Below are 20050 nucleotides of genomic sequence, written 5' to 3'. Positions count from 1 at the left end.
GGGCAGTAGAGGATGGCTCAGGTCCTTGGGCCTCTGCTACCCACGTGGAAGATCCAGAGGAAGTTCCTGGCTCCTAGTTTTATACCAGCTCAGTTCAAAATGTTTGGAGTGAACCAGCAGATGGAAGATCTCTTTCCATCTCAACTGTGCCTTTCAAATAAACATTTTCCTTTTAAAGAAAAAAAAAAGCCCTTTTAAAGCCATCAGCTTCCTAAAAGACTCTCTGAGACTAAAAAGTCTAAAAGATTCTCCATGAAAGTGGAGTCCCACAACTAGACACGTCTCCACATGGGGCATTTTCTCCTGCAATTCTTAACCGCTGGACTGTAAGTTCCACGTGGACAGCCCCAGTTGTGTCGTGCCCATCTCTCTCTGTCCAATGCCTTGAACATCGTCTTTTCCTTAAAGGTTATTTATTTATTTTAAGGAGGGAGTGACATACCACACACACACACACAGATCTTCCATCTCCAAATAGCTAGTGCACTCCCCAAAACAGCCACAATTGCAAGCTCTAGTCCAGGCGGAAGCCAGGAGCCAAGAGATTCTTCCAGGTCTCCCACGTGAGAGTAGGGGCCCAAGCACCTGGGCCATCTTCCACTGCTTTCCCAGGCACATTAGCAGGGAGTAGGATCAGAAATGGAGCAGCTGGGACTCCCAACAGAGCTGGCATCGTGAGCAGCAGCTTTGTTGGCTGTGCTGCAACACTGGCCCCATGGTCTGTTTCTCAAACATTCCTTCCTTCAGATACGAATGCAAGCCTCACCTTACACTCAATTCCCACCTATTACATGTTGCCCACAAACTGAATGTTCTCTGCTTGCACTGAAACTCTGTTGTAATCACTACTCCTGCTTTCATGTCTCGCGGGACCAGCCCCCTCCACCCAAACTCTCGTCTTGCACATTTGTGAATTCCCAAGTTGGCTAGCCAAGTTTCATCACTGAATCTGCAGCAATTCTGAGAGTGGTCGCGCTGACTTTATGGCTTTGTTGGGGAAAGCTGACCCTTGACAATACTGAGCCTTCTCATCTGTGAGCAGGACACACGTTTCTCCATCCACTTACAGCTCCTGCCGCACTGTCAATTAAGTAGAGTCACTGTTTCCAGAAAGCTCTTGCACATCTATTGGGTTCATGTTAGGGTCACTGTAGTTTCCACGCTACTGTGAATGGATGGCACTCCAGTACTTTGTCTTCCATGTATTTTAAAACCAGAATCAGGGCTGGCGCCATGGCTCACTTGGCTAATCCTCCACCTGCAGCGCCGGCACACCGGGTTCTAGTACCAGTTGGGGCACTGGATTCCGTCCCGGTTGCCCCTCTTCCAGGCCAGCTCTCTGCTGTGGCCCGGGAGTGCAGTGGAGGATGGCCCAAGTGCTTGGGCCCTGCACCCCATGGGAGACCAGGAGAAGCACCTGGCTCCTGCCTTCGGATAGGCGCAGCGCGCCGGCCGTAGCAGCCATCTGGGGGGTGACCAACGGAAAAAAGGAAGACCTTTCTCTCTGTCTCTCTCTCTCTCACTGTCTAACTCTGCCTGTCAAAAAAAAAAAAAAAAAAAAAAAGAATCAGAATATTTTCATGACATGTCTTCAACAACAACAACAAAAATCCCATTTCTTTCTAAAGGAAATGAAAAAGGAGTGAGCCAAGGGGAGGCTGCAAAAAAAACATCAAAAGTGACTGAACTTCTGGCATCTTGAAAGAACGCCATTGCTTCACGTTGTTCAAGGTCTTGACTTTCAGGAGCGGCCAGTGCTGTGTGGCAGCAGGTGAGGCTGTTGCTTGTGAGGCCAGCATCCCAGCTGCTCTTCTTCCCACCTAGCTTCCTGCTAGTGCTCCTGGGGAGCAGCAAATCATGGCCCAAGTACTCGGGCCACTGTCACCCATGTGGGAGACCTGGATGGAGTTCCTGGTTCCTGGCTCCTTGTTTTGGCTTGGCCCAATCCTGACTGTTGTGGCCATTTGGAGAATGAACAGATAGATGGATGATCTCTGTCTCTCCTTCTCTGTCACTCTGCCTTTCACATAAATAAATAAATAAATAATCTCCCACCCCCTTACTGTAAAAGGTCTTATCTTAGCAAAAGTCCCAAAAGGCAACAGAGGGTCCCTTCACTATTGCACCCTGCCCCTCCGGGGTTGCCTTAGCTGTGCATTCTAGAAGCTTCCACCAGGTCCCCTGGAAGTTCAGGACTTCCTCAGGAACTCTGGCCACCATACTCTTGGTTCTGTCCTTACGGCACCTACATTCTATATGGTATCTATGAAAAATCCTATAACAATTACTATTTCAACACCAACTGAATCCCCACTTGACACAGACTGCTTTCTGCCACTAATTTTTAAAGCCATCAGCTTCCTAAAAGACTCTCTGAATAACTAAGTCTAGAGGAGTCAACTCAGCATCATAGCCATTAGGACTTGTAGTGACCTTGGAGATGGTTCAGAAACAGGTAACACTGAGCAAGCCAGGAAAATGAGTGACAGAATTCATGCTGAGCCCAGGGGTCCCAGGCTCTGTTTCCAGCCCCATGCTCTCCCTCTGCGGTCAACTCTACACTCAAGGTTGAGGCCAACTTTTGTCTGCTTCTCTAAAATAGTCCTTCTTAGAATTCACTTACTAAGATGGAAGAATTAAAAGGGTAGAACTGGGGGTCCGGCACCATGGCTCACTTGGTTAATCCTCCGCCTGTGGCGCCGGCATCCCATATGGGCGCCAGGTTCTAGTCCTGGTTGCTTCTCTTCCAGTCCAGCTCTCTGCTGTGGCCAGGGAATGCAGTGGAGGATGGCCCAAGTGCTTGGGCCCTGCATCCGCATGGGAGACCAGGAGGAAGCACTTGGCTCCTGGCTTCGGATCAGCATAGCTCCGGCCATGCGGCCATTTGGGGAGTAAACAACGGAAGGAAGACCTTTCTCTCTGTCTCTCTCACTGTAACTCTACCTGTCAAATAAGTAAATAAAAATCTAAAAAAAAAAAAAAAAAAAAAAAAAAAAGGATGGATGGACATAAATAACAGCCAGTCTGGCCTCCCCTCCTAAGTCCCTTCCCAGGCCCATGGCCGTGTCGGAGGGAGTGGAATGTAATAACAGCCAGTCTGGCCTCTCTGAGAGCATGCTGTGGGTGAGCAAGGAGAGGAACACGGTACCCACCTCCCCCCAGCTCCACCCTGTTCCATGCTGCCTCTGACAGAATGCTTCCTCCTGGGATGCGACTGACACACTGCATGCTGTGCTTCGGAGCTCCGTGGTGGAAAACGGGGTTCCACAAAGAACACCGACACCCCGCCTCCTCTCCACAGGCTGCTCTGATACACCTTCTCGTCTCTGTTATCGAACTAGTTGTGTTCAAAAAGATGAATAGGAAAGAAGAAAAGGAGCTTTTGCCTTTCTAGTTCGAATGTTAAACAGTGATTTTCTCTATTAGAAAAATAACTGACCATGATAGAAAATGCGCAAAATCCACCAAAAAGAGAAAACAGATTTACTCACAAGGAGACCAGCCAGGGTAGCTCATGTTCTTGTCCGTATTTTTGTCTACATATACGTTAATAATAATTGGGATCATTTCTGTGGCTTCTAATGGAAGTCCTCACACATCAGCAACCCAGGCTGAGTGGCAAGGGCCTACTGGAAAAGACCCTTTGCAGGGTGGGCTCTGGCTACTGACTGCCTTGGTAGGCAGTGGTTTAAGTAAGAAGTTGGCTGGCCCCAGGGCATGCATGAGGCAGGGCACCCATCTGCGTGCACAGTGGGGGCGGAGCCGGCAGGAGAGGCAGCATCACTTGGCATGACTGCCACATCTGTCTTTCTGGTACTACTGGTCGAACGTGTCTTAACTGGGAAACTTACCCAAACTTCGTCTCCTGGAGTCTTTTTCTGATGGCCAGAGAGATATAGAAGACCAGCCCAATGAAAATAAATCCGCAAAAGCAGCCAAGGATGATGACCACAGGCTCTGTGCTGCCAGGTGCAGGGGTTGATGAGGGGGCAGAACCAATCCCACCTGGTAAAATACCAATACCAATCAATGCCGAGCATCAACTCAATGGGAAACTAACTTGATTTAATCATTCCACTTCTTCAGCACTTCACATTGCTCTCTCTAAATGTGGTTTTTCAGTTGGCAATTAAAAAACAGTAACAAACAAATGTAATCAATGGAAATAGGAAAATGAAAAAAAAAAAAAGAAACCCTAATATTGACTTGGTGCAATGTACCTTAAAACTTTAGAAATATTAAGAATTAGGGCCTATATTGTAGCATGCCAGGTAAAGCCAGCACCCATGACACTGGCATCCCCTGTGGGCTCCAGTTCAAGTTCTGGTTGCTCCACTTCCAATCAAGCTTCCCTGCTAATGCAACTGGGAAAGCAGTGTAAGATGGCCCAAGTCCTTGGGCCCCTAAACCCACATGGGAGACAAGGAAGAAGCTCCTGGCTACTGGCTTCTGTTTGGCCCAGCTTTGGCGGTTGTGGCCATTTGCCGAATAAAACAGCGGGTGAAAGACCTCTCTCTCTCTCTGTCTCTCCCTTTCTCTGTGTTACCTGGCCTTTCAAGTAAATAAAATAAATTCAAAAACAAATATTAAGAATTAACATGTTACTTGTAAAAAACACATCAAGAAAAGTATGGACAGTTTTTGCCTTTTTCTAGTCTTTCGTATGGAGAAAGTATGTTTTGTGTATCTTAGAGAATTGTCAAACTTTTTTATAAGATTGGATCAACTTTCAGCATTTTATCTTTTATGCTTTCAATGTTGTAAAAACTTCCTGAGGATTCCTTTAATGTGAAGTTTTGTGCTGGTGTCATTTCTCCGCAACACTCTCGTTTGGTTTGTCGCAACCACTTCTCTTATGTCCACAAGTTCACCTCCACTGAACTCCTTAGTGGCACATCTACGAGTCTCTCAGATGGCAGCAGGCCCAGCCTTCCACGGAGCACTTCAGTTCAATCCAGATTTTACTTCCGACACCATCGCCTGCTGCTTCTTTGCTGCGCTGTCATCGTTGTTTACCAGTTCCCTCTTTGAATTATTCATTTTTTTGGTAAAATGTCACATGGGGTTGTCGCTGGGAGAAAAGGAAGCAACACAGCCACGTGCTTCTTCCAGATGTGCATGAACCAAATGACAGAAGCATGGTGGCCAACCCCAAGCTGACTTTGAAAGAAGTGATATCATTGGTCATGGTCATGACGTGCATCTGCTATGTATACGGTGATTCATGGCCAAGTTTGCTTTTTGCAGTTAGTTAATATGCGATGGTCATGAATATCTGAACCATTTTGTTGGGGAGCTGGTGGTATTTAACCGTGATAATAGACACGCACACTGGAGCTGTGCAAAGCCAAGACTTCCTGTACGACAAAGCTTTTAGAATTTTAGGGAGCTTATTATGCATGAAGATGAAAGCTCTATTGCCTTAAATTCTGACTTTTTTGAGACTTTAGAATTAGAGTCTCATTGTCTTTTTTTGTTTGTTTGAAAGGGAGAGAGAGAGAGAGAGAGAGAGAGATCTTCCATTCACTGGTTCACTCCCCAAATGCCTGTGACAGCCTGGGCTGGGCCAGGCCAGGCAGAAGCCTGGAGCCAAGAACTTGCTCTGGGGTCTCCCACATAGGTGGCAGGGACTCAGCTACTTGAGCCCTGCCCTTCCGCCTGGTGAGGCGCATGTTAACAGGAAGCCGGAGTTGGGAACAGAGCTGAGACGCAAACCCAGGCACTCTGATACAGAATGCGTGCATGCCTGCCTCTGTCTCTGAATTTGTACCAGGTAGACACACTTTATCCCCTCCTCATTAGTCACTAATGTTTCAGGCACCGAGCCTGTGGCCTGCAGGCACATAATATGGCTCTCATTCAGCACTCAAAGGCACAGTATGTTTGAGGGATGCCGGGAACAGAGAGAGGACCTTAATCATTCCTTACTAGTCTCATCTCCTGCTGAGTACAAAGGCCACGCTCAGCAAGGTCTTGTAAATGCACACGTCACACAGATGCAGGGCCTGTGTGTGAACTTTACGACAGCGGTCTAACAACAAACAACCCTGGGCAGGTCCGGGTTAGAACAAAGGTGGCTCCACTGGCCTATGGAAGCAAGCACAGCACTTGGGACCATTGGGGCAGCACAGTGGCACTGCGCCAACGAGCATTCCAGCAGCACATAAAAGCCAGCACACATGGCTGGGCATTTAGCTCAATCAGCCCAGGGCCGTGGGAGGCATTCTGTGCGGGCCAGATCACAAAGCACGTTCCCCATGGCTTGAATGGGTGAGATCATGGCAAGCAACACAGCAAAACAAACACCAGCAAATAAGCAAACAGAGCCAGTGACAGAGAGCTCAGGACCTGCCATACATACTGGGACCCACACACATCATAGAAACTAAACTCAATTAGTGGAGTCAACTTTGGTGTTAGGAAGGATCTTCCTAGTAAGGTAAGACCATTTGTAGTTCTGGTAGTAGGAGGACCCACGGGTGCCAGCAGTTCAGGGAAGCTTGTTACCAACAATCTTTATCACTGCAAAAATTCTTTTTTACCCTAATTTTCCATTCTTCTATCAGCTGTCCCTCCCACAGGTGACTATTTGGTGACATGGGCACCGCCTGGACTGCCACATCCATCAGTTAGTAAGGGCCCCGCTCTCACCGTGCGCTGGGATAAATATTTTCACTGGGTCACTGAAGGGTCCAACTCCCCCTTTTGTGACAGCTGCAATTCTCACTGTGCACGTGGCGTTGTGGAGGTGAACAGAGAGCTGGGCCCGGCTGCTGTTCTGGCTGACTTCTTCAGAGAGCTGTTCCTGGAACACAGAGGAAACAGGGAAAGGCATTACTAAGGTCTGAACACACGTCTACAGTTCCCTCTGGGGCGCAGAGCCTGTGCATCCACGGTGCTCCTTCTTCACAAAGATCAAGGTCAATGGAACCGAAGGGCAGGCAGGAACAGCTGGCAGCCCTGGGAAGCCAGGGCCATGAGGGCCTGGCCCTCAGAGTGACCAGTAAAGAAGCTTCTGGAAGGGCGGGAGTGTGTACCAGATGTACCGAGAGGGCAAGATCAAGTCCAACTCCTGGCTCACAGCCAAAGTCCCAGAGCCACACTGGGCCTTGACCCCTTGACACTGCCCACCTGCCGGCTGCCCTTGGCCTAGCACACGTGGGCTCCTGTTTTTTCAAATTATAAGAATCATAGGAATTTTAAGGGCTGGCGCTGTGGCTCACTTAGTCAATCCTCCGCTTGTGGCGCCGGCATCCCATATGTGCGCCGGGTTCTAGTCCCGGTTACTCCTCTTCCAGTCCAGTTCTCTGCTGTGGCCCGGGAGGGCAGTGGAGGATGGCCCAAGTGCTTGGGCCCTGCACCTGCGTGGGAGACCAGGAGGAAGTACCTGGCTCCTGGCTTCGGATCGGCGCAGTGCCGGCCGTAGCAGCCATTTGGCAGGTGAACCAACGGAAGGAAGACCTTTCTCTCTGTCTCTCTCTGTCTCTCTCTCACTGTCTATAACTCTACCTGTCAGAAAAAAAAATAGCTTCCTCAGTTTTCAAAACTCTAGTTTGGGGCCGGCGCGTGGCACTGCTACCCCGGGTTCCAATTCTTGTTTGGGCGCCAGATTCTGTCCCGGTTGCCCCTCTTCCAGGCCAGCTCTCTACTATGGCCCGGGAGTGCAGTGGAGGATGGCCCAAGTGCTTGGGCCCTGCACCCCATGGAAGACCAGGAGGAAGCACCTGGCTCCTGGCTTCAGATCTGCGCAGCATGCCGGCCGTAGCAGCCATCTGGGGAGTGAATCAACAGAAGGAAGACCTTGCTCTCTGTGTCCCTCTCTTTCTTACTGTCTAACTCTGCCTGTCCAAAAAAAAAAAAAAAAAAAAAAAGCACTCTAGTTTAACTTTTATTCATGTTATTTTAAAGCCACTGCCATGAAAGAGTGAGCCATTAAAATATAGGGAAAAAATAACCAAAACTTTCCCCTTTGCTTCCAAACCTCCATAATTATGATGGTGTCTGGGGTTTGGAGCTGGCTTCTCAAATGGAAATCGTAAGAATTGTGAAATCCCTAGGAATTTTGAAAATCAGATTTCAGAGTGAGGAAGGGACAGCCACCAGGTCTTGTGAGGCACAGGTTTAACAGCAAAGGCACAACTGTTCCCTGGCGCTGTGGTCTGAACATGCTTTGACTGTGTCCCCCCAAGGGTCGTGTATTAGAAGGGTGGACCTCAGTGGGGTGATGCTGGGAGGTGGTGCAAAGCAGTTGAGTCACTGGGGGTGCCGTCTTTGGAAGGAACTAATGTAGTTCCCATGGGACTCTGGTTGGTTCCCTTTTATTTATTTGAAAGGCAAAGTTACACAGAGAGGGAGACACACACACACACACACACACACAGAGAGAGAGAGAGAGAGAGAGAGAGAGAGAGAGAGAATCTATCTCATTGACTAGTTCACTCCCCAAATGGCTGCAATGGCCTGGGCTGGTTCAGGCCAAAGCCAGGAGCCAGGAAAACTCCATCTGGGTCTCTCACATGGGTGGCAGGGACCCAAACACTACAATACTACCACCTTCACCTGCTGCTCTCCCGGGTGCATTAGCAGGATACCGGCTTGGAAGCGGGGCAGCCAGGACTCAAACTGGCACTCCAATATGGCATGCTGGGGTAGCAAGTGGCAGCTTAACCTGCTGCACCACAACGCCGGCCCCTGCCTCCTGTCCTGCCACATGCCCTCTCCCTCTCACCCACATTCCCCCATGATGCTCTCTGCCATGCTGTGATGCAGCCGGGGGCCCCTCCTCAGGATGGCCCAGAACTGTGACCCACGTAAGCTTCTTTTCTTAACAGATTTCTAAGTCTCGGATGTTTTGCAATGGTAACTGCAGACCCTGGTCTCAAGGCAGTCTCTTCTGTTAGTGCAGGGGGAACCGGCACGGTACTTAAGGAGAAGGCAGTCCTGTCACTCATGACTAAGGGGGCACCTGGGTTGATCACCCAGAGGTTCTTTTTAAATCTAAAGAAGCCGTGACCATCAGGACCCCAAAATGCCCCCAGACAAGGGGTGAGATGGAAAAGTAAGACCTGCAAAATGATGGGCTTCTGCCCCACCAGATCCTGAATCTGTGAGATTTGCCACAGATTTTTTTTTTTTTTTTTGGTTAAGTAAACGACAGTGAACAATTTTGGGGGCATTGGCGATATCTCTAGAAACAGAGCATTTCATTTGCACCTCGCCCAGTTTTGATGACATGTTAGTTGGCATTTAGCAAACAGTCAGCAGGTAGAGGAACCATGGAGTCCTGCAGCTGAGAGACAAACCACACGTCTATTTCACTACCGAGAGCCCAGAGCCCGAGAGCTTCCCAAAGAACAGCACATCACGTCTGACACTGGACCTCGGGCCTCCAGGCTATCTCAGAACAAGAGAAAAATGCATAACTGGGCAGAAATGGAATGCCTGGAATAACAGAAATCCTAACAAAGCCAAAACTATTCCTTTGGAAATAAAAATTAAAGGAGTTTATAGCATATATATAGCGAAGTTCCTTTTCATTTCCACCTCGTAGTCCTTACGTGACCTCACAAATGCAGGGAGTTAACCCTGTGAAAGGCAAGTGGTCCAGTGCCTGGCCTAGGAAAAACGCCACCCAAGTGCTGTAACGGCCATTGTCAAGGTTGTCATCACTCTGGGCTGGCCTGTGCTTACTTCCTGGTGACACACTGTGGAAATATGTCAGGGATTATCTCACTTTAGGAGGGGGGTTATAAAACATGTTGATGTAGTAATTAGAAAGGTACATGATACATATTTGAGTGAAGGTTTAACAATTTTCTCTAAGAATATCTTTAAATGGTAATATAGTTTAAAAATGGATATAAATTGTGCATAGTGTTTTGATGCCAGAATTATACCGTGTGTTCATATTTACACCCCCAAATACTTAATCTGTATTTGAAAGCCGTCAGAGAAATCCATTTAATCTCACATGCATGCGGAAGCTACCCCACCCCATGCATTTGATCTCTGGTAGTGACAGTGCAGCTTGCACAGGTGGGACCACTTCCCTGACAATAAGGTGGTCTGGCTAGATGGTGCGTGTTATGGGCCAACTGTTTATTTTTTCATTTCTGGAGTTCTGGAGTGTGTATTTTTCACCAATACGAGGTCCATATTCTCAAGGGCTTAAAAATGTAAGAACATTTCCAGGTAATGCAATCAGATTTACAACACCGCTTTTGATTGTGGCTTCATTTACATAGCAAACAAGACATACTGGGCACTGCAGCTCAGAAACTAATAGCACGTTTTTGGAGCGCTCATTTCTTTCTTCTTGGATGTGGGGCACTGGGGTTAGGTGGGGAATTGCAGAGCTATTTGTTTCCAGCTACCAAGACTGTAATATCCCCAATTACTCTGTAAGAATTAACAGTTTCCTTCTTGAAAAAAAGATTTATTTATTTATCTGAGAGGCAAAATTACAGAGAGAGAGGTCTTCCATCCGCTGATTCACTCTCCAAATGGCCATAATGGCTAGAGCTGGGTCAATCTGAAGCCAGGAGCTAAGAGTTTCTTCCGGGTCTGCCATGTGTGTGCAGGGGCCCAAACACTTGGGTCATCTTCTACTGCTTTCCCAGGCCATTAGCAGAATGGATCGGAAGCAGAGAAGTCAGGACTCAAACTGGCACCCATATGGGATGCCGGAACCACAGGCAGGGCTTATGCCACAGCACCGGCCCTGAATTAACAGCCTTCTAACATACAACTATATTTAAGAATGTGGCTCCTTTAATTCTCAAAGAGCAGTAACACTAGATGAGGAAAGAACTGTCAGATCAGACTTCTGTCCCATGACAACAAAGCTTGTGAGAAGGCAGAGGGGCTAGGTCCAAGCTGACTTGTTCAAAGGGGCTTCAGATCCACAGGCACTGGGGGCCGCCGTCTGTGATGCCTGCATCCCAACCTGGAGTGCTCGTTCCAGTCCCAGCTGCTTCACTTCTGACCCAGCTCCCTGCCACTGTGCCTGGGAAGCAGTGGAAGATGGCCCAAGTGCTTGGGCCCCTGCACCCGCATGGGAGACCTGGAGAAAGATCCTGGATCCTGGCTTCGAACCAGCGTGGTTCCGGCCGTTGCGGCCAATTGGGGAGTGAACCATTGGATGGAAGACCTCTCTCCTTCTGCCTCTCCTCTCTCTGTGTAACTCTGATTTTCAAATAAATAAATAATCTTTTTGTTTTTTAAAAAAAGATGCTGACGACCCATTCATGGAGAGTACCCCCACTGGGGGTTTCTCCTGCAGGGCAAGTGTTTCATCCTTCATCCACCGGCCCCTGAGTTTCAGAAGTGGTTCCGACCCTGGCTGGCCTGTCTCATGAGAACCTTGTCTATTCTTCATACCCTAACACCAGCTCAACCACCCTGCCCTCCTCTGACAGCAAGCGAGTGAGCGAGCAAGAGAGAGATAGGCCAGCATGCAGGTGCATCTCTGCCACCTTGGCAGCCACTGGCAAGCTCATGAGAAGGGAGAAGTCTAGATCCAAGGAATCCTTAAGTGAATTGCAGCCCCCCGGGTCTTTGAGGAAGCTGGTTCTACACGTCAGATTGTCTAGGACCACAAGAATCTCTGCTATGAGACTTCCCTGTAATCTCTCTACACTTTCTGAACACAGATTAAACCAGTGCTAGTGTCATAATTCCCAAACAATGGGCTGCACAAAAACCACACACATCAAAACGAATCTCTGTCTAATGATTGGGCAGTTGTGGATGAAAGTTGAACAGATTTATTTACTGTAGGACATCAAAGAGCCTCGAATTTTCCGGGCAGGATACACTATGGGTCATCAAGAAGGGGGTATAAATATGCAGTATTTTACAACTTTACTTGTTCACCAAACTCTTTTTTTTTTTGCATGAAGAATCCACTAACACTTTATGGGAATGGGGATGGAGTGAGGAACACTAGTCCAACTTATCAAGGCTGTCTCCTTGACAGAGAGTCCCCAGCTGGTTTGGACGATATAGCCAGGTTCACATCTTTTTTTTTTTTTTTTGGACAGGCAGAATGGACAGTGAGAGAGAGAGACAGAGAGAAAGGTCTTCCTTTGCCGTTGGTTCACCCTCCAATGGCCGCTGCGGCCGGCGTGCTGTGGCCGGCGTGCTGTGGCCGGCGCACCGTGCTGATCTGAAGCCAGGAGCCAGGTACTTATCCTGGTCTCCCATGGGGTGCAGGGCCCAAGCACTTGGGCCATCCTCCACTGCACTCCCTGGCCACAGCAGAGAGCTGGCCTGGAAGAGGAGCAACCGGGACAGAATCCGGCGCCCCGACCGGGACTAGAACCCGGTGTGCCGGCGCCACAAGGCGGAGGATTAGCCTAGTGAGCCACGGCGCCGGCCGCAGGTTCACATCTAACCCGCAGTGCCATACTAGCACATGCCTACAGAGCAAATTCAAGGCCCTGTGATCCTTTACAAAGATGAGCAAGACATGGTTCCAACTTCAAGCTGAACAGATTTGGACTTGCTCCTTACCGTTGGATTTGGAGCTCTGATTTGGAAAGAAGAAAAACAGGACATGGGATGGGTGTCGTGGAACAGTGAGTTAAACCTCCACTAGTGGCACCTACATCCCATATTTGAGTGTTGGCTGGAATCCTCACTACTCTGCTTCTGATCCAGCTTCCTGCTACTGCACCCTGGCAGAAGAAGACGTCTCAAGTGCTTGGGCCCCTGCCAACCCAGTGGGAGACCTGGATTGGGTTTCTGGATCCTGAGTTTGGCCTAGTCCAACCACAACTGTTGCAGGCAGTTGGGGAGTGAACCAGTGGAGGGAAGGTCTCTTTCTCTTGTCTCTTGCCTCTTCCTCTCTTTCTCTTTATTTATTTATTTGTTATTTTTTTTTTTGACAGGCAGAGTTAGACAGTGAGAGAGAGAGACATAGAGAAAGGTCTTCCTTCCGTTGGTTCACCCCCCAAATGGCTGCAACGGCCGGCGCGCTGTGCCGATCTGAAGCCAGGAGCCAGGTGCTTCCTCCTGGTCTCCCATGTGGGTGCAGGGCCCCAAGCACCTGGGCCATCCTCCACGGCCCTCCCGGGCCACAGCAGAGAGCTGGACTGGAAGAGGAGCAACCGGACAGACCCGGCGCCCCAACGGGGACTAGAACCCGGAGTACCGGCGCCACAGGCGGAGGATTAGCCTATTGAGTCGTGGTACCGGCCGCCTCTTCCTCTCTTTCAAGTAAATGAAAATAAAAATATGAGAAATAGGACCAATAAAACTAGACATCTTCACTGAGCTATAAAAACACCATACAGTCAAGATTGCAAGGCCTTAGTCTGCAGGTGACCTGCCAGCCGTGGGATAACAGAGGTACTGTCTTTAGGGGGCCTGCAATACTCCATCCCCCGAGCACTTCCACCAAGGTTTGGAAATTACACACACCCACAAATCCCCACCCTTAATATGATCGAAAGTGAGAAGTTTCAAAAACATCTATCTTCCTTGTCTGGCATAAGGAAGGAGTTGCTTTAGTAACAGGTTTTGGAAACTGGAAAGAACTGTGAGATGAAGCTGCGTCTACGTGTCGCCCTTCAGAGACGAAAGGGGCTCAGGAAACCGAAGGGAAGGGTGCCAGCATCATCTCAAACTGCACCCTGGGCCTGAGTCTCAGGCACCCCCACTCCCCCGGGGAGGGCTGGCCGCTCCTTGCTGTCATTTGTCTCCAGAAAGGCTTAGCTGCATCGGAAACTGTCATTCAAAATCACGTGCGCCACTTTTGTCACAAGATCTTCATGATGCACAAAATGCAGCCGGAGCACAATGCAGATGACCTTCGCCTGGGACGAGCTGGCTGGAAAGGTCAGAGCCCTCGCGGGGGCCGTGCCGTCCCAGTTACTGAGGGGCTGCTGGGAACAAGGAGCAGCGCGCAAGCACAGCGCAACTCAGTGCTCGGGGCGTAGAGTGCACGGGGCGCTCTGGCTCCGGGGCGCTCACACAGTTTTCGTCACTGCTGCCTCCAGCCGGCCTCAGTTCCAGACAGTCTTCTAGAAAAGTAGCTTCCCCCACACCAGAAGAAGCTGGAACAACGGCCGGTAGCTCTTTCAACACAATGGTTTGTTTTCAGACTGTTCCAATGTCTGCTGGCAGTCCCTACTTTTTGCCAACCAGAAAAATTCCAACTGATCTGAACATGATTACCAAATCTTTACATATCTACACTCAGTATTCAGCATTGCAGGCAAAGCAGTCTTTTTCTTTTTCATTTTTTTTTTTTTTTTTGACAGGCAGAGTGGACAGTGAGAGAAAGAGACAGAGAGAAAGGTCTTCCTTTTGCCGTTGGTTCACCCTCCAATGGCCGCCGCGGCCGGTGCACCGCGCTGATCCGAAGCCAGGTGCTTCTCCTGGTCTCCCATGGGGTGCAGGGCCCAAACACTTGGGCCATCCTCCACTGCCCTCCCGGGCCACAGCAGAGAGTTGGCCTGGAAGAGGGGCAACCGGGAAGGAATCCGGCGCCCTGACTGGGACTAGAACCCGGTGTGCCGGCGCCGCAAGGCAGAGGATTAGCCTATTGAGCCGTGGCACTGACCCACAAAGCAGCCTTTTTCTAAGACAGACATCTGGTTCATCCAGCTCAGCCAAGGGGACACACAGTAACTCCAGAGGCCCCTGGAATGAAATGCCTTGGGGCAGAAGCCTGGGAAAGGAGTCACAGCCTTTCTCTTAGCTGTGACCTTTTATTTATTTATTTATTTTTACTTATTTTTAAGATTTACTTATGTGAAAGGCAGAGTGACAGAGGGACAGAGAGAGATCTTCCATCCATTGCTTCAGTCCCCAGATGGCTGCGATGGTCAGGCTTGGGCCAGGCTGAAGCCAGGAGCCCATCCTGGTCCCCCAAGTGGATGCAGGGGTCCAAGTCCTTGGGCCATCCTTTGCTGCTTTCCCAGGCACACTAGCAGGGAGCTGGATTGGAAGTGGGACTTGAACTGGTGCTCAGCTTCACCCGCTGCATCAGAACAGCAGCCCCGCTGTGACTTACAAGCAGGGTTACTGCTGTCCAGGGAACACTTATGGACACAGAACAACAGGGACTGCTGAGCCCTCTTCTTTCACCTCTGCTTCCATCAGCCTGCTTCCTAAGCGGTAAACCAAGGCAAGAAAAGAATAAATCCCAATTGCGCTTTTGGGAAACAGCAGTTTTGATAAACGCCTGCACATCTGCTTCTCTCCTGTGGGAGTCTGCTTACTCCTCATCGTCCTCCGTCCCCCACCAGCTTCAGAAAGGTGTCCTCTGAGACTTCCAGAAAGAAAGGTGTGAGTGCTGCAATGCCAGGCACTGCAGCTCCCTGACCTCAAGCCATGTCAGGTCACCAGCCATCTGGGTCACCACACTGTCTTTGCATCAAAGCTGAAACTCTCTAAAGGCAAGAGTTGGGTGAGCTCTATACCTATTGACGGAATCGATAAATGAGTGGATGGATGAGTGAGTGAGCAGAGCCCCAAGAGACTCCTTAGAATTGTGTAGCTGGGGGCCGGCATTGTGGTGCAGTGGGTTAGGACACAGCCTGTGATGCCGGCATCCCATATAAGCACTGTCTCAATTTCGAGTCCTGGCTGCTCCACTTGCAACCTGTTCCCTGCTGATGTGCCTGGGAAAGCAGAGGAAGATGGCCCAAGTAGCTGGGCCCCTGCCACCAACAAGGGAGACCTGGATAGAGTCCCTAGGTCTTGGCTTTGGCCTGGTTGAATCCTGACTGTTGTGGCCATTTGAAGAGTGAACCAGAGGATTGGCTTTCTCTCTCTCTCTCTCTGTAACTCTGCCTTTCAAAGAAACAAATAAATCTTAAAAAAAAAAAAAAAAAAAGAACTAATTATTCAGGCACCTCTGATTTTGACGACAATGTTTATGTCACGCTGAAAGCTGTCTTGCTGAATTCAATCACGCCAGATCCTTTCGCGACAAAATGAAAGCTTCTAAAGCAATTAAGGCAGCAAGCCCAAAGGAGATAATGAGCATACGTTTAGGGGCCCACTTACAGAAGTCCCCGCGCTCTGCCACAAGTGAGAGATCCGGTAGCCCACCAGTTCCCCATCCCGCCGCTTAATCGGAGGCTTCGTCCATCTCACGTCCACGTTATTAGTAGATTCATTGAGAAATGCGGTGACGTTTGACGGTGCCACTGACGGGGCTACGAAAGAGAAAAGGAGAGGAGGGTGAGGAGCACAAAGCAAGGCCCATGTGTGGATTCGTTCCCTTCCCGGCTTCCACTGCGTGCTGGCGTTCCAGCGTCCACAAAAAGCTCTCCAAGGAGACCAAGACTGGCGGAAATAGCACAAGCATTGGCAAACAAGGCGTTTTAGGTTACCGAAGCCTCAAGACTCATTTCGGAAGTTGAAGAGGTCCCTTGAGCACCCAAGGTTAAATAGGGAGAGGAGGGAGGTGGAGGGGGGAAGCCAGGGTGCTCATGGAGCCCAGGGAAGCAGAGCAGACACAGCTGGAACAGGGCTGGCAAGAGAACCCCAGGGCGGGGTCAGCAGCGCTGAGTGCAGGTTGCCTCTGTGGGCACACAGGCACAGGTGGGGAACGTGGCCAAGCCAAGGACGAAGCTACCGTGCTGAAGTCCAGTGGCAGCTGGCTCGTGGTCTGCACAGAGATGATCGGTCAGCAAATTAAAGCATGGAGGGCGGGAGCTGTGGCACAGCGCGTTAGGCTGCCACTTGGAGTCCTGCACCCCTATCTGAGCACCAGTTAGAGTTCTGGCTATGCCCTGCTGCTGATCCAGTTTCCCACTAAGGTGCATGACAGGCAGCAGATGCTGGCCCAAGTACTTGGGTTCCTGCCACCCACATGGAGACCTGGATGGGCTTCCTGGTTTCTGGCTTGGGACAGGACTAGCATCGGTTGATGCCGGAGTGAACCAGCAGCTGGAATATTTCTCTCTTTCTCTTTCTGTCTCTCTCTCTCTCTGTCACTCTGCCTTTCAAATAAATAAATAAAAAGATTTTTTAAAAAGATTTATTTATTTATTTGAAAGGCAGAGAGAGAGAGAGAGAGAGAGAGATGTTCTATCCGCTGGTCCACTCCCCAAATGGCCACATGGCTAGAGCTAGGTCAATCTGAAACCAGGAGCCAGGAGCTTCTTCTGGGTCTCCCATGTGGGCACAGGGGCCCAGGCACTTAGGCCAACTTCTGCTGCTTTCCCAGGCCATAGCAGAGAGCAGGATCTGAAGTGGAGCAGCCTAGACTCAAAGAGGCATTCATGTGGGATCCTGGTGCCACAGGCAGCAGCTTTACCTGCTACTCCACAGCACCAGCAACAATTAAAGTTTTCAAAATGTACATATAATTGTCTCTCAGTATCCACAGGGTCTGGTTCCAGGATCCCCTATAGATACCAAAATCTGTGGACACTCAAGTTCCTCATATAAAATGTATTTGTATATATTTGTACATATCATCCCACATTCAAATTATCTCTAGATTGCTTATAATACCAGATCAACAGAAATCTTATGTAAATTGTTGTTACACTCTGTTATTTAGGGACTAATAGGCAGGCATTTGGATCAGCAGTTAAGGCACTGCTTAGGATGTTCACATCCCATACTGGAGTACAAAGTCCTGATTGTTCTGCTTCTGATCTGGCTTCCGGCTAGGGCACCTGCTAATGCAGAAGAGGGCTCAAGTACCTGGGCCCCTGCCACCTATGTAGGAGACCTGGATGGAGTTAAGGGCTCCTGGCTTTGGCTTGACCCAGCCCTGGCTACTGTATTGTATTTTCTCTGCCTTCCAAGTAAAATGAAAAAAAAAAATTTTAAATTAAAAACAGGAAAAAACTCTGAACATGTTCAGCACAGGTGTAATTATGCTTTTGAATGGTTTTGATCATGGCTGGATGCAGGCATCACAGGCAGCAGCTTAATCCGCTACACCACCAACGCTGACCTCAACAATAAGGAATTTTAAAACATATAAACTCACAAGGCAAAGGAATTCAACAGCAGAAGAGAAATTTCGACACATATCTGAAAGCTGAAGAAGAGATGAAAGAGGCGTAATTAACTCTGCAAGGGGATTCTCCCCAACAAACCACCGAAGATCTCAGAAAACACGGGCCCAGCTACTGAAAGGGAGACTGCCGCTGAGGAGAGTGGCTGAATCTTCATTAAAAAGAGTCACTTCTTGGGGGCCGGCGCCATGGCTCACTAGGCTAATCCTCCGCCTGTGGCGCTAGCATCCCATATGGGCGCCGGGTTCTAGTCCCAGTTGCTCCTCTTCCAGTCCAGCCCTCTGCTGTGGCCAGGGAGTGCAGTGGAGGATGGCCCAAGTGCTAGGGTGCCTGCACCCACATGGGAGACCAGGAGGAAGCACCTGGCTCCTGGCTTCGGATTGGCTCAGCGTGCGGGCTGTAGCGGCCATTTGGGGGCTGAACCAAAGGAAGGAAGACCTGTCTCTCTCTCTCTCTCTCTCTCACTGTCTAACTCTGTCAAATTAATTAAGGTCCCTCTGCTCCAACCCCCTCTACCCACAGGGGATAGGTGGTTTATTCTCTGAAGTGAAAGCCACTGGACTTAGGGCATCAGTAGAATGGAGGCATGGGACTGAAAACTGGGGAAGTGAGTGAAGTTTGTGCACTGCAGAAAAAGGCCTCCACCTCACCCCTGCACCCTCCTGCTCCCGGAACATCACTCCTGGGGCTGGACACAGCAGATTACTCATCAAAAGGAAGTGAGTAGCCACAGGGCAAAGAAAGCCAGTGTTGACACGTGGGGGTATCTGGACCAAAACACTGATGTTACTGCTCAACCACCTGAGAGTGAAGCCTACAGGTCCTGTGCATGCTCAAGGGGTCCCAGTCACTCTTCAATAGGAGCAGGTGCAGAGAGTCAGAGGGGACCAAACAAATACACAGACAGAGGGCTCAGGGTACAAAGTGTAGGGAACTAGGTATGGATTAAACTACACAGAAGCACAACATACGTAAGTCCCTCAAAATTAGTGATAAGGGGACAAGAGGGGATGGACGACACACTGCATACAGAGGAGCAAAATTAGGACTACTGCAGATTTCATGTCAGAAACAATGCAAGCCAGGAGACACTGGGGCAACATTTTCCAAACACCGTGACCCTAGAATTCTGTATTTAGTAAATATGTATTTCAAAAATACAGGCAAAGATAGCCTTAAAAATTTCGAAGGTAAAATAAATATTTTCTCCAGATTTACAGAAGCTGAATCCTTTGCCAGCAAATCCACGCTGTAAGAAAAAGAATCCTTCAGAAAGGAGGAAAATGTTCCTTGGTGAAATAAGAGGCTATTGGGGCCAGCACCGTGGCATGGTAGGTTAATCCTCCGCCTGTAGGGCTGGCATCCCATATGGGCACCGGTTCTAGTCCGGCTGCTCTTCTTTCAATCCAGCTCTCTGCTATGGCCTGGGAAAGCAGTAGAAGATGGCCCAAGTCCTTGGGACCCTGCACCCACATGGAAAGACTCAGAGGAAGCTCCTGGCTCCTGGCTTCAGATCAGCACAGTTCCGGCCGCTGTGGCCAATTGGGGAGTGAACCAGTGGATGGAAGACCTCTTTCTGTCTCTCTCTGCCTCTCCTCTCTCTGTGTAACTCAGACTTTCAAATAAATAAATAAATCTTAAAAAAAAAAAAGAAAATGCAAAGACATAAACAAAAGTCACTTTGAGCAAGATAATATTAAGATAGTAGTACTTATTACATAGTTACCATATCCAACTAAATAATGCAAATAAAGCACCTGTAGTGTGTGGTGTGTTAGTAGGTGCTTCATGAATCTCAGCCCCTTCACGTCATTAGTTTTCCAGAGTTTATTACTATGAGTCAAAAGCTTTTGTGCATTAGTCTTTATATAAAAATAATACATTTTTAACTATGCTGCTACTATTTTCCTATTTAAAAGAAAATATTATCTATACATAGTAAGGACAGGTTGAGTATCCCTTATCTGACATGCTTGGAACCAGAAGTATTTCAATTTTGGGGCTTTTCAGGTTTTGGGAAATATGCACATTTAGTGTATTTTCAAATGAACATCCCTCAT

General features: G+C 49.1%; 1 protein-coding gene across 1 annotated transcript in view; it reads right to left on the bottom strand.

Annotated features, from left to right (window-relative positions):
* MERTK (MER proto-oncogene, tyrosine kinase) overlaps window positions 1-20050 on the bottom strand; it is a 117964-nt gene that overhangs the window by 33939 nt on the left and 63975 nt on the right. The window contains exons 8-10 of the mRNA XM_008254044.3: window positions 16018-16169; window positions 6652-6805; window positions 3852-4005 (exon numbers count right to left, since the gene is read on the bottom strand). Coding sequence (XP_008252266.2) covers window positions 3852-4005; window positions 6652-6805; window positions 16018-16169 — 460 coding nt within the window. The remainder of the gene's footprint in view (window positions 1-3851; window positions 4006-6651; window positions 6806-16017; window positions 16170-20050) is intronic.

This window comes from Oryctolagus cuniculus, chromosome 2 (assembly GCF_964237555.1).
Source record: "Oryctolagus cuniculus chromosome 2, mOryCun1.1, whole genome shotgun sequence".
Lineage (NCBI taxonomy): Eukaryota > Metazoa > Chordata > Mammalia > Lagomorpha > Leporidae > Oryctolagus > Oryctolagus cuniculus.
Note: the sequence above shows the minus strand (reverse complement) of the source record. Positions and strands in the feature narration are given on the sequence as shown.